This window comes from Hippocampus comes, unplaced genomic scaffold (genome assembly GCF_001891065.2).
Source record: "Hippocampus comes isolate QL1 unplaced genomic scaffold, H_comes_QL1_v1.1 scaffold275, whole genome shotgun sequence".
NCBI classification, from domain to species: domain Eukaryota; kingdom Metazoa; phylum Chordata; class Actinopteri; order Syngnathiformes; family Syngnathidae; genus Hippocampus; species Hippocampus comes.
Window position 1 is genome coordinate 1379467 of NW_017804971.1, and position 12637 is coordinate 1392103.

The 12637-nt window shown below is 42.4% G+C and overlaps 1 protein-coding gene across 2 annotated transcripts in view; it reads right to left on the reverse strand.

Annotated features, from left to right (window-relative positions):
* nfatc3a (nuclear factor of activated T cells 3a) overlaps positions 1-12637 on the reverse strand; it is a 53383-nt gene that overhangs the window by 28689 nt on the left and 12057 nt on the right. For both annotated transcript variants that reach the window (XM_019891502.1, XM_019891511.1), the window contains exons 2-3: positions 8675-9860; positions 4680-4842 (exon numbers count right to left, since the gene is read on the reverse strand). In XM_019891502.1, the coding sequence (XP_019747061.1) occupies positions 4680-4842; positions 8675-9860 (1349 nt within the window). The remainder of the gene's footprint in view (positions 1-4679; positions 4843-8674; positions 9861-12637) is intronic.

Here is a 12637-nt window from a genome sequence, read left to right on the forward strand (position 1 = left end):
ATACTGCATCAAAGCTGTATATGGCCTTGGAGGATGGGTCTGCGCTCGCTCCTTCCTGTTTCCCATTCTCTCCTCCCTCGAACTCTCTATAAAACTTATACTCCTTGTGACTTGCCTCCTCGCTGGGCACTAAGCCTGCTTACGACGAACGGCTTCCAATGTGTCTATATCAAATAAAGCCCGGTGGCAAAGCAATAGCAGCTTCAAGTGAAAAGCCCATGAATTGTTGTCTACGCGCCAATTATGGCGGCAAGTCTATTTAAGGAGCCGCGACGTACAAATAAGCGGGCTGCAAAATAAAAAGGGGGTGAGGGAAGCTGAGCAATCAAAACAATAAATCAAAACCACCCAGAATATTTGGAGCCGTTTATGAGAGACGTACACACTCTTTATTTCATTTCCAACTGCTCCCGAAGTCGGAGAATTTGGAGTTTAATCACAATTCAATGGAGAAACAAACACTGATGGCCAGAATCATCTTTCATTTCACAAGCGTTATTTATTCATTTATTTATTTTTGTAATGTCCGATGAGGATGACCTTGAAAAGCGGGGACACACGTCTCTGTCCTGGCTGCTCAGTACAATAAGTTCATTATTATTTGACATCAGTAAAGTGAAAAATGGAATATATACCGCAAAGTCAGCTGTGTTAAGTGATATGGTGAAGAGACTCCTCTCACAGGTACGTGTCATTGCAGTTAAGGATAAGTACCTGTTGTACTCTTTTGAAATAATTAGTTTTATATTTGTATGACGTGTCTGAAGCGACCCTCCCTTTCAAAGCTTCTATGTCACTTCCAGGTGAGTCATTGTATTTTAGTTTAGCTTTATATAACCTCATTATTCAGTACATTGTCAGTACAAACTGTTATTTAATCGTAATGAGGGAAAACACGTTTTGGATTATGAGGTCGCAGTCAACCAGCAACCTAGAATTTATGTTTGACCTTGAGGGTTTCTCTACTGAGATTTTTTTGTGAAATAATGTGAAAAGAGTTATTTTGTCATATCCGTCATCCTTTGTCTTGTGTCTGCTCTCCTTCATTTGTGGCCCAGCAGGTATTACCAAAGTGCTCCTTGTATTTGTGTGGGCGCAGCAGCACTCAATTAAGCTGGTTAAATACGCACAAGGATACCTCAGCCAGCCAGAGAGGCTTTGGACTTATATGTCTCCTAGCAACAAGTGTACTGATTGTGATCTGTGGCTAGCCCCTGAGGAATGGCTAACGCAGAGCCACAGTCAGTTGGGCACAGACAAGGCCATTTTATAATATATCATGACATGCAAAAACGTGTTCAGCAATATCGAATCATTTCTATATGACAGAATGGAAATCTGAGTATTTGAACCAGTGGCTCAATCAGGCCCGTTTCAATGTAAATGTTGTCATTGCTTTTACGCTACTGTCTTGTGCAGATAGACAGTTAAGGCCCCAAATTCAATCTATCATCCAAAATATACAGTACAGTTGTTTGAAACCGAGGCATTCACACTTGTCTGGTTTGGTTTGGTTGCTCTGTTCCTTTGGTTAAGTGTGAACACTAACATTCAAACTTGGTGCACGCCAAACAAGCACCCCAAAAACTGAAGCGGTGGAGTCCGTCCACATCTGAATGCTTCAACTTAAGCGCAATGAATCAGACTCCAAAAATCCACCGAATTATAGGGTCATGTGCAGTAATACAACACATTTATCTTGTCTTCATTTACCCCCTTAGTCTGTGCTCAAAAAACTGTGCTCAAAGCAGTCATCCAAAAAAAAATAAAAATAAATAACGTTCTTGTTCTCCTTCTTTGTTTTTCTGTTGATACAGCAGCTCAGCGGTGCACAGCACAGTCACAAAAGGAAGTCACGGCCATGCCCATATGGTAGCCGTGGCGTCATCGGGTGACATCACACCACTAGAGTCAAGCTCCACAGAGAATAAAGTGCCGGGCTCACAGGAATGAGAGGGGGGAATCTGTAGCACAGGGCTACTGGTGGTGCTGCTGCTCCTGGAGTACTACAGTTTGCTTCGTGTGTGGAATATGATGACGAGTCAAGATGCAGAGGAGAAAAAAAAAATCTCGTGTTGTGTCATCCTTTTTGTAACCCTGAAAAGATTGTTTGTAACATCAATTAGGCTTTATTATTATTTAAAATTGCGCGGCCGGATAACTGTGATCAGATTTTGCTGGCAGTGTTATTGTGCCTCTGGGGAATAGCACTATCCACACCTTCGGTGCACCTGAGAAATACGAGATGTACGAGCTAGTTTACACTCTCATGTGCTCTGACCCCCTTGTGATCAGTGGAGTGGGTCAAGTAACCTGAAGCGAACCCTTGACTTCCTTTGGACCATTCCTAAACTATCTCTCCTAATTTTGTATGTAGCATCTGCAAAAGCACAGTGCAGGTGTATTTTGTCCATAGTGTGTGTTTTGGGAATCATAAGAAAGATATATATATATATATATGTATATATATATATATATATATATATATATATATTTTTTTTTTTTTGCAAAAACACACGTACATAAAAACAAACAGTTCATGTTTTATTATATGTGAAAAAAAGTTGTTCAGTGGAAAGCTGGTCGCATTATGATAATTGTCTGAATTTGGAACTGCTGTCTTATTAAAGACCATCAAGGGGGTACTTTAGAATTTCATGTTTGCTTTGGTGAGTTAACTCAAAAGAAATCCAGATGACATTTTCAAATGGCAATAGAGATACATCATAAATTATATTTAAGAATAATATTGGTGTAAAACACAATAGGGTGTCAGGCAAGAGCAATACCCAAACGAACGATGAGAAATCAGGGCAAGTGTACAGCAAAGCTTGGTTGACAAACTTTGACCGCTAAATTATGCATTGTCACATATGGGAGGATCGAATCTTGGTCACGCTGAGGTTGAAATGGTTAATTATCAGCCTGGAGGGGAGTCTGCCTGACTGAATGTGTGAGAACAGACAGAGGCCGTTTCTTAAGAGGCAACGACAATACATTAAGACTGACCTTCCGGGTTATTTTCAATTGATTTCATGCTAACAGCAGTTCGATCTTACAAACTGAAACTTGCTTACAACTGTTCTAAAGCTGCTGATAACAATTCTATCTTTTACTTGATTCACATACTTAACCGCCGCTCCATCCTGCCGACTGCTGTCAGGCTATTAAATAGACAGACCTGACCTGAAAACCTGGACTCACCCCCACTCACCCATTCTGAATATGCTTAGATTGATATTTTGTAATTTATATGTACTTATATACTTTTTGTTCTTCTACTTCTCCCTTTCATAATTTTTGCTGCTGTAAATTGGGAATTTCTCCATTGTGAGACAAATAAAATTTTCTTATCTTATCTCAACGCATTGCTGAGCTTTTAAAAGCCTGTCAGCCAACAAAAGATGAGACAAAAGAAATGCCAAAGGCAGACAGCCCACATACACGTGATCCAGCCTCAGATTTGTTCTGATTTTAAAATAGATTTTCAGCAATACCAAGTTCAAGCTGCCATCCTCTTAATCTTTACCGACTATTTCGGCTTTTTTTTTCTTCCAAATAACATAAATGCAATCTTCACTATCCAACAAGTAAACACCTGTTAATAGTAAAATGTGGATACAATAAAAAGTCTTACCTCGACAAATTTAGAGCTGGCAAGGCTACAGATGCCCGATCCCCACGTGTTAAATGTGAAGGTACAATTGTGAGTTTGTGGAATGTAGTGTGCGGTGTTCCTGATGGGCTGATAGCGCCACGATTAAAGCTCTCAGCAGGAACTCAGCCATTGTTAGGGTTCACAACAAGTTCTACTTTAATCACTAAGGTGGATGCTTGTGACGTAAATTGTTTGCTTTCAAACTTAGCTGGTAGCACACGTTTGTGACGTTATGCATGCTGTGATCGTGACCTCTGAAACACTGATGAAAGGAGACTTTGATTGTCTGCTCTAAGCGCGACGGACAACAAGGCGTACGTGGGAAAAGCTGACACGATTTTATTATTGACGATGTTTCATCCAGTGTGTTCTGTTGAATTCATGTTTTTTTAACGTTAAATGTTCGGTAAAACGCTTTGTTACAGCTGCAGTTGTTGTGAAAGCGCAATATAAATAAAGTGGTATTGTGTGTGTATATATACAGTATATTGTATGTGTGTGTGTGTGTGTGTGTGTGTGTGTGTGTGTGTGTGTGTGTGTGTGTGTGTGTGTAAAAAGAAAAATACAGTCGATGCTTATTACCATCTTAAAGCGGCTGTACAATTTTTAACAGTCAACCTATCTAGAAAGAACTACTGAGGGAACACCAGGATGTTGCAGGCAGTAAAAATAATTCTAAAACGTTATCAGTTACTGGCATCTGAACCGCAAGTATGAAAAGTATTCCAAGTGCAATGGGGTGTTTCTAGGGCTGGTGGTGAAAGTACACTGTGTCTCAAATGCGGAAGGAAATCCCTGAAAAGTGTTGAAACAGTCTTTCACGAAGGAAGTGGCTGCTGAATTTTGGCGTGGTATATTGCTCTTATTTTGTGTGCAACCAGCCCTTAAGGGTGCAAAAGTTGAACTTGTGACTATGTGATTTTCAAGTAGCATGTTTCACATGGGCTTCATGGCAGAATCGTATAAGGCACGAAAAAGACTCCGTGTTGGTGTCAAGGTGCTAAATGCCAAAATGTGATACCTTGACAATGGGATGGCCACTTGACGCCGCTTTGACAGCTCCTCTACTGCCCTCGGTCTCATAGTGTGCTCGGTGGTGCGCCTTGGGTTGCACCTCGATCTTCAGTTCGTACTGGCCGAACTGACTTGGCAGCGGCCAGTCTAGGGGAGGAAGTGAGGAGGTCCTGTGGAGAGAAGACCGCATAGACACAAACACAATTCACTCCAACTAAAAGAGTATTCGGTTGTGAGAAGATGTTCCCCAAAGAAAAAATAAAACATTGTAAAGCACCAAATTTTTGTTCTGTTCGTTAGCAGGCTACTTCCTGCGTGGTGGATGAAAAAATACACCACAAATGAATAAATGGTACCATTCTGGTTGAGGGTGGAATGTTTGATTCAGAAGGTAGTGATTCAAATGGTTCAAATTTTAAATAAACAATATTTCAGCTATTAAACATGGTTATATTGCATACGAATGTTTCTAAGAGGCACGGGCTGCTATCAATCAAAAGCTGGGTAGAAGAACGTGTCTGTCAAAGTGTTTGCTGTGCAAATTGCACTTCACGTGTTGTGTGAAGTGCACCCGTTTTTAAAAATAAAAATCTGTGTAGTGACAACCATATTTGAACAGCTGCACTTGAAAAAACATGGCCTTCTCAACTGGGGAACTCTCCCTGGTCAAGTGAATTCAATCATTTTCGCTCCAATTTTGCAATCACAGCCATGAATCAATATCAATCCGGCCATCAAACCAAGGGATTCGTGACGTAATTCGTTGTACTTGCATTTAATATGATGAGCCAAACGCACTGCAATTAACACATCACTACTCTTAAGCGCATCCTGTATTCTTTCAGCATTTTGTCTGAAAGTATGAAGCACAATTAGAGATGAATGAGGCCTGGTGCAAAAAGTAAGGTAAAGGAGGGAATGTGGTGAAATCTAAATATAGCGTGAAAGACCATGTGTTCCGGGTGATGAATGGGTCAGATAAACAGCAGGCTATGCCCAGGAGGACCATTACCTGACCGCAACGTCTCTTGCAGAAAGTGTCTTCTCTTTGTCCCCCTTTTTTTTTTTCTGCACATTACATGTTACCGATGTAATGACTGTTAATCTGTAGGTTTTCTTGACAGGAGCCATTACATAACCACCTGATCAAGTGTGACCCGTTAGGCTGCCGCGGTAACAGAAGTAGAAAAGTCCAGCTGAAACGTGAATAGAGACAGACGGGCGGCCTTTAAATGATCTCATCATCAGCTTTCTCTAATGTCCAATTCCTCAAATCGAGCCTCCCGGTCCAATCACACAACTCTCATCGTCCGACATGCAGGTTTACACGACACTATGAAATGTGTCAATTCAGTCAAAGTGTTTGACAAAAATAGGTAATCAAGTTCACAAAGCACAACATTGGCTCAGTTTATCTGTGTTGTGTTTTGTTCAATTTCTAGATTCTAAGGTTGAATGGACTATATTTGTCCCAATTCAGGGGACTGCAACCTTTCAGGGTTCACAATGTCAGGATGGTGCACAAAGGCTGCTCCAATTCGAAGGCTCCCTCAGATGCAGGCTTCTTTTTGCGTTTATTTCTTCTACAGTACTGTATATTCTGTATATATAGTCTTGGAAAATACTGAAATATGGCTGCGCAAATATAATGATTCCGTTTCTACTTATTTGAAGGTCGTCGAATGTAAAATGAATGAAAGCTCAAGCACAAGAGCGTTTTGTGATCACACAGAAACTGTTCTTGAGAATATTGTATGCGCCCAAAGTGTGACCTAACTTGGTTCAAATAAATACCGTATTTTCTGCACTAAAACAAGCACCTAGAAGCCTTCTATTTTCTTCAGAGCTCACAGGGCGACTTAAAAATCCGATGCGCCTTCTGTCTGGTCATTACGGTAATATTTCGACCCCAAAATGGCTCCTTGCTCGAGACATGCTGACAATGCAGAGTTCAAACTTAAGGCGATCGGTTACGCAGTTGAACATGGAAATAGAGCAGCGGCAAAAGAGTTCAACGTTAACGAGTCAATGTTATAACTTGCTGTTGGTTGAGTGAACTGTGTCGCTGCTTTATTCAATACGTTTAACTGACATCTGATCGTTCTGTTGCCGTTTCCTTGCGCGTAGCGTAGTGAATGCATTGTAGATTGCGTCTTATAATGCGGTGCGCCCAATGTATGAAAAAAATGACAAAATGGGCCATTCATTGAAGGTGCGCCTCATAACCCAGTGCGCCTTTTAGTGTGGAAAATACGGTAACCGGTCGCTTCAATGAAACTGACACTTTACAACGTACACAAGAACAATGTACATTCCTCCAAAATGATTTCCACTACCAGTTATTTTGAATGGTATATTTCCTATATATTAAATCAATGCAATCAGTTTGATTATTTTATGCATATATCATTATTGAATCAACTGATATGAAGTGCTTACATCGTGACACATGTTTTTCAGTGCCATCAATGTATACCGGTAACAAAAAAACGAATTACTGCGTCAGTTAAATGGCGTTAATGTGTCGAAAATGGCAAGCTTGAGCAAGGGGGTGTGTTATGTCTATGCACATGTTTACATCAGTCTATGTACACAACTGTATGGGTGGGTGTTGTTGACCTTGTTACCAAATGCACCCTCTGCTGATTTACAGCACTATAAGGGCCGCTGCATGCCTGGGAGCCCTTCACGTGGTGAACGGACTGCAGACTTTTAGCCTAAAATAATACATGATGAACTTTTCAACTTCATTTATCGCCCTTTGATGTGGCTGTTATTGAGGAGACATTATAGCTCTCCTCATAGACAATCTCGTGTAACTACTTCAGATTCATACTGGTTATACACAGCTCAAAGTTCCTTTATTGAACATTGGAGCAGCGCTCCAGCCAAAGACAATCTAGTCAAACAATGTTCCCTTTGGTTTCACCGCACTTGTTATTTGTCTTTAAGATCAAAACGATCCATCTTCATGGCAGCTCAGAACAGTGCACATACTTCAGTCCTTTTATGGCCTTGACCAATTAATTGCCTTTCAAATCTCGTCAAGTAGCGATAGCATATCATAATCATAAAAGAGATAACTGTTGTCCCGTTAGGGTCTGGAATTGGAAAAACGAGTAGGAAAATTCCCAATATGTCTTCAAATGAAAGCATTTTGCTTTTCTGCTTACGAGAGATGTGTATTGCAGGGTAACTCGTGTGATATGACACTTTGCATTTTTATGATATTATGCCAACAATAATGATAGGAAGTATCACAATAGTAATTGTTGTCATTCCTAAATGTTACTTGAAGCACTGCTGTATTCAATTTGATTCTTTGCACTTCACTGAATTCCTTGAAAGAAGTTGTACGACCACATATTTTGACTGAGACTTTTTCCTGCTGCTGGATAATTATGTTTCATCGTATTTATTTATTTTGAATTTCATGAACAAATGGAAAAAAGCTAATGGAAAATTGCCATTAATTTCATGCAATTTAAGGAAAAATGCTATATTGGGATATCTATCGGGGACCAAAATGGAAGGTCTTTTGTTTTTTTAACATTATATTAACAGTTGACTCCCGCTATTCGCGGGGAACAGGAACTCGTCCGGTTGGCAAAGCTAATTCCCATGAGGGATGTTCTCTCCAAATAATGATCACGTACAGCTCGCAGTAAAACTTCACACAGAGCAGAGGTGTGAAATCCAGGTGCAGGAAGGTAAATTAGCTTGTTTACCTGCTAGTTGAGTAGAAACACCTGTGGCTATAGCCAAAGTATAGCAGGATTTTAATTTCTGGACCTTGATTTGCCACTTTCTGCTCCAGAGGGAAGTGTTTATTTGTATTCAGTGGGTGATGTGCCACGTCCACTATTTGAGGACGTTTTTTTGTAAGACGGAGGCATTATGGTTACTTATGCTCGATAACGCTGTGCCACATCACAATAGCAATATACTTGACTTTCTTGTCTATTTGAAATGCAACATTTTCACTGACTTTCTGGGAGTTACCTGAATATCGGTGTGTGACCGGGCTTGGGTTTATTCCATGAAAAATGGGAGGGCACCGAGAGGAACTGCTCCCCAGGCCCATCCTTCTTGAGGATCTGGAGAGCCTCTTCTGAGGGCGAGTCTAGATTAGGAAGCATATTTCCTTTGTCATCTATTCCCAACTCTGCTTTTGCCGAGGGCTGCATGGCTGTTGTGTCTTGTGAGGTCTTCCTTGTCTTGGATGGGATGTCTGCCTCAGATTGGCAGCACTGGAAAGGTGACATTCCTGTCGATGGACTTCCAGCCCACGTGTCCTCTGTCACGCTGCCCCTAGGTGAAGGTCCCGGCGTGGGCGAGGGCGAATGATGTGGTGACACGGAGCCAGGATAGCATATGTCGGCACTGGAGTGGCGCCTCTTCCCGCAGGGTGAGGTGGGACGCGAGGAGGGCCGAGAAGGTGGCCGTGGGCTAAGCCAGTTCTCATCAGTGACACTGGTGCGCGGTGAGTGGCAGGGGGACTGTCGAGGCGACAGCGTGACGGAGTGGGAGTGCTGGACGAAGGAAGGGTGAGGGTGCTGCCACTGCGGCTGTTCCTCCAGATTGCCGACGCCCGTTTGTGGGGACGTGCACCCCGGCGACGTAAGCGGCGAGCCCAGGGTGAAGCGAGCGGCGGCTTCATTGAGCTCTGCCTCGACATCGTCGTAGACGTGGGAAAATGATTCGCAGGAGGAAGCATCCGAAAACCAGCTCCTGGACGAGAGGCTGCTGCCTGGGCTCGGACTGAGGGAGGAGTCCCGGTACGAGTGGTCGAGAGGCAAATACAGGTGGTCTCTGGATAGAGGCCTCTCACTGTGGTACTCCCTATCGGGGCCATTTGGCCTCAGAGCTTGTTGATTGGCATCCATCTCCTGCTGGCAGCTCGGGGAGATGGAGGTAATCTGAATACTGGGGCATTCGAAGGCCTTTGGTGCCTCCACTGGGGCAGAATGGAGTAAGGGGGAGGTGCCATACTTTGAGTCCTGTGCCTCATAAGTCAGGTGCATGGGTCCTTGTTTATGTGACTGAAGGCGAGGTGAAGTGCTGATGAGCGGGGAGTGCGACTGCATGCCATGTCGGGGGAGGCTGATTGACTGGTGGTTCGTGACCACTGATGGGGGCTGCCCCACATTTAGAATGTAGAACGATGTGTTGTCATCTGGCTCCAGATCTAAGGGGAAAAACATAGATGAAACAAATATGAACACATGAACTTTCATTTGTGTGTCTCCTTTTTAATGGGGCTTTGCCTCACTAGGTTGAGCCTCTCCCGGTTGACTTTGTGCAATGCTTGAAGTACACTCTGGACTGGTCGCCGTAAAGTGCAGGGCAGAAATAGACAAATACCATTCACACCACATTGATAGACAATAGAGCTGTTTTTTTAATTAACATGAAATGCTTGTTTTGGGAATGTGGGAAGAAGCTGGAGTACGCAGAGAAATCTCCGTTTTGCTTCTTCTTTGGCTTATTGCTTTTTTTAATGTATGTATTCAAGACGAAGGACTTGCTTATGTTTGGTCACTGTGTGAAATAAATACAGTGAGTGAAAGCAAGTGATGATAAAACGGATAGGTGAGAAGTGGCGCACTAAAAACTTTTCTATCATCTGCACGTCTCATCGCGCGTCTTATATCTGACATCTACATGACAATGCGGCCTGTCTTCTTCCACAGCTGCAATGGCCGAGAGGGAGTTGGACTCGAAATCCAATGGGATCTTCCCGCGCAGGTTCGAACCCTGCTCGCAGCGCTTGTGTTTGTTGCAGGCCTAAGTGTTCTTTGAAAACCCAAACCTGTTCTACCAGTGCTCCGTAAATCACCCATGAACAAAGCATTAAAATTATGACACGGAATACTGTATAATTATTCTTTTTCATGCTTATATTGTGAGTTACCGCTTTTTTATGTTTGAGGGTTAATGGTGATGCACTTAATTGAACCCATGCATAGCTATTACTGTTAAAAAAAAATTCACCTCTCGAATTATTAAACGCTTTATGCTGGCAATTGACAAGAATTTGAGCCAGGAATGGGTTAATTTTTTTATTTAATGACTTACGATGACGAAAATTACCTCCAAATCCCAATAAATTGGCAGAATGGATTAGGATCTCCGGACACTGTCGTTTTTCGAAAAGTAACTCACACCTCCTTCACTTTTCTACGTACAAAATAAGTCAGAGAATGATTCCATTAGTAAGTCCAGTTTCAGGAAAGTAATTGGAGACTGTTACCATGTAAAGTGTGCCATACAGGCATTGTTTCAAGAGGGATAACTGTTGAACAACACTACTCAGGAAACAAATTCACACTGGTACGTGCTGTCAGCTGTCATCACACTGCACTGGCAGGCTATTTATACCCAAAGTCATTCAGCACAAGCAGCATGTACACAAATATTCACACACACACACACACACACACACACACACACACACACACACACACACACATGCACGCACATGCACGCACAGTAAAACAAATAGACAAGAACACATTGTCCACATTGGCTCCACTGAGTTAGTGGATATTGATAAACTTCCACTGGATGCACTCTGCAGCAGTGTTACCACTGCCCCTGTCGTAAATTTTTTCATGTCAAATGTTGAGCCACCTCGTCCAAACAATAACACGAGATAATCTGAGGTTCTTTCCTACGAATTTAGTCATCAATGTTATCCTGGAGATAAGAGAAACGGAACGTGAAAAAGCAGGCCCGAAAGACACCCGAGGCATTTGTAAATTTGAAGTACTCTACTTTAAGTTGCAGTTGATAAATGCGGATACACACCAGTCCTGTAGCCGGTGGTAAAATGTTTGACTACTGCCAAGAAACTGAAGGAGGAGTCATGTCTGTCGACCTTCATGGATCTGAGTATGATAAAATAGAATGGCACTCATTCGAACGTCGACCTGCACCAGCTCGCTGAACCGTTTAGTTTGTGCTTGTCTGTATGTTGGTGGGCAACTTCTGGGTTGATATGGAAGGTTGATATAGGACAACCAGGTCAGACTATATTTGATTCTGGGTGACGGGAATGATTCGATCATAGCTCAGTAGGAAAGCTACCATTTTCAATGAAGTGATTAATAAACTGCTGTGTCCACATTTTTACTTCACTCCAAGAATGTCTTCCTTGACACAAGCACATGTACAGATATACGTTATGTGGGGATTGACTGTGTAGTTTTTACATAATCTTACTAACCAACCAACCAACAAACCTTCAACAAAAGCAATACATCTGGCCTATGTGCTTTTGATCTTGGCACCGCTCATAGGAAAATCATAATGGTTTCTTCTTTTGCTCATGACACACATCTAGATGTTTATGTGGAAAATCAGTCACATCGTTTTTCCAGTTACACCGCTAACAAACAACATACATAGGTGAAAACATAGCTTTGTGACTGACAGGTAGTTACGGGTGGACCACATTCTTTTACCTATGAAATGAATGCAGACTACAGCTTATTACATGCGTGTGTAACCCTCACATAGTATTGTGAAATGATTGCACAATACTTCCCTCAACTCCAGAGAATTAAAAATTATGTTCTGTATAAAAGAGCAAAAATGAAACATCGGGTTACGTTGTAACTTTGAGGTAGACTTCCAACAGTCTCTTAGTTTGTAACCGCCGTGGCCGATCAAAGAAGATATTGGGGCTAAAGGATCGAGAGGGAGACTGCCCCCCACACCCCCTTCCCGCCCTCCCTTCCTAACAACGGCAACAGCAGAAGCCGCAGAAAGCTTTATATTTAGAGCTGCTCAGCTTCACAGTGGGCCAGCCTGCCTGTCACAAGACCGAGCATTGGCTCCTCTGACAGCACCTGACTGACAGACAACATACAGGCAGTACGTAGACACAGACACACACACACACACACACACACACACACACATACACATACACACACACACACACACACACACACACACACA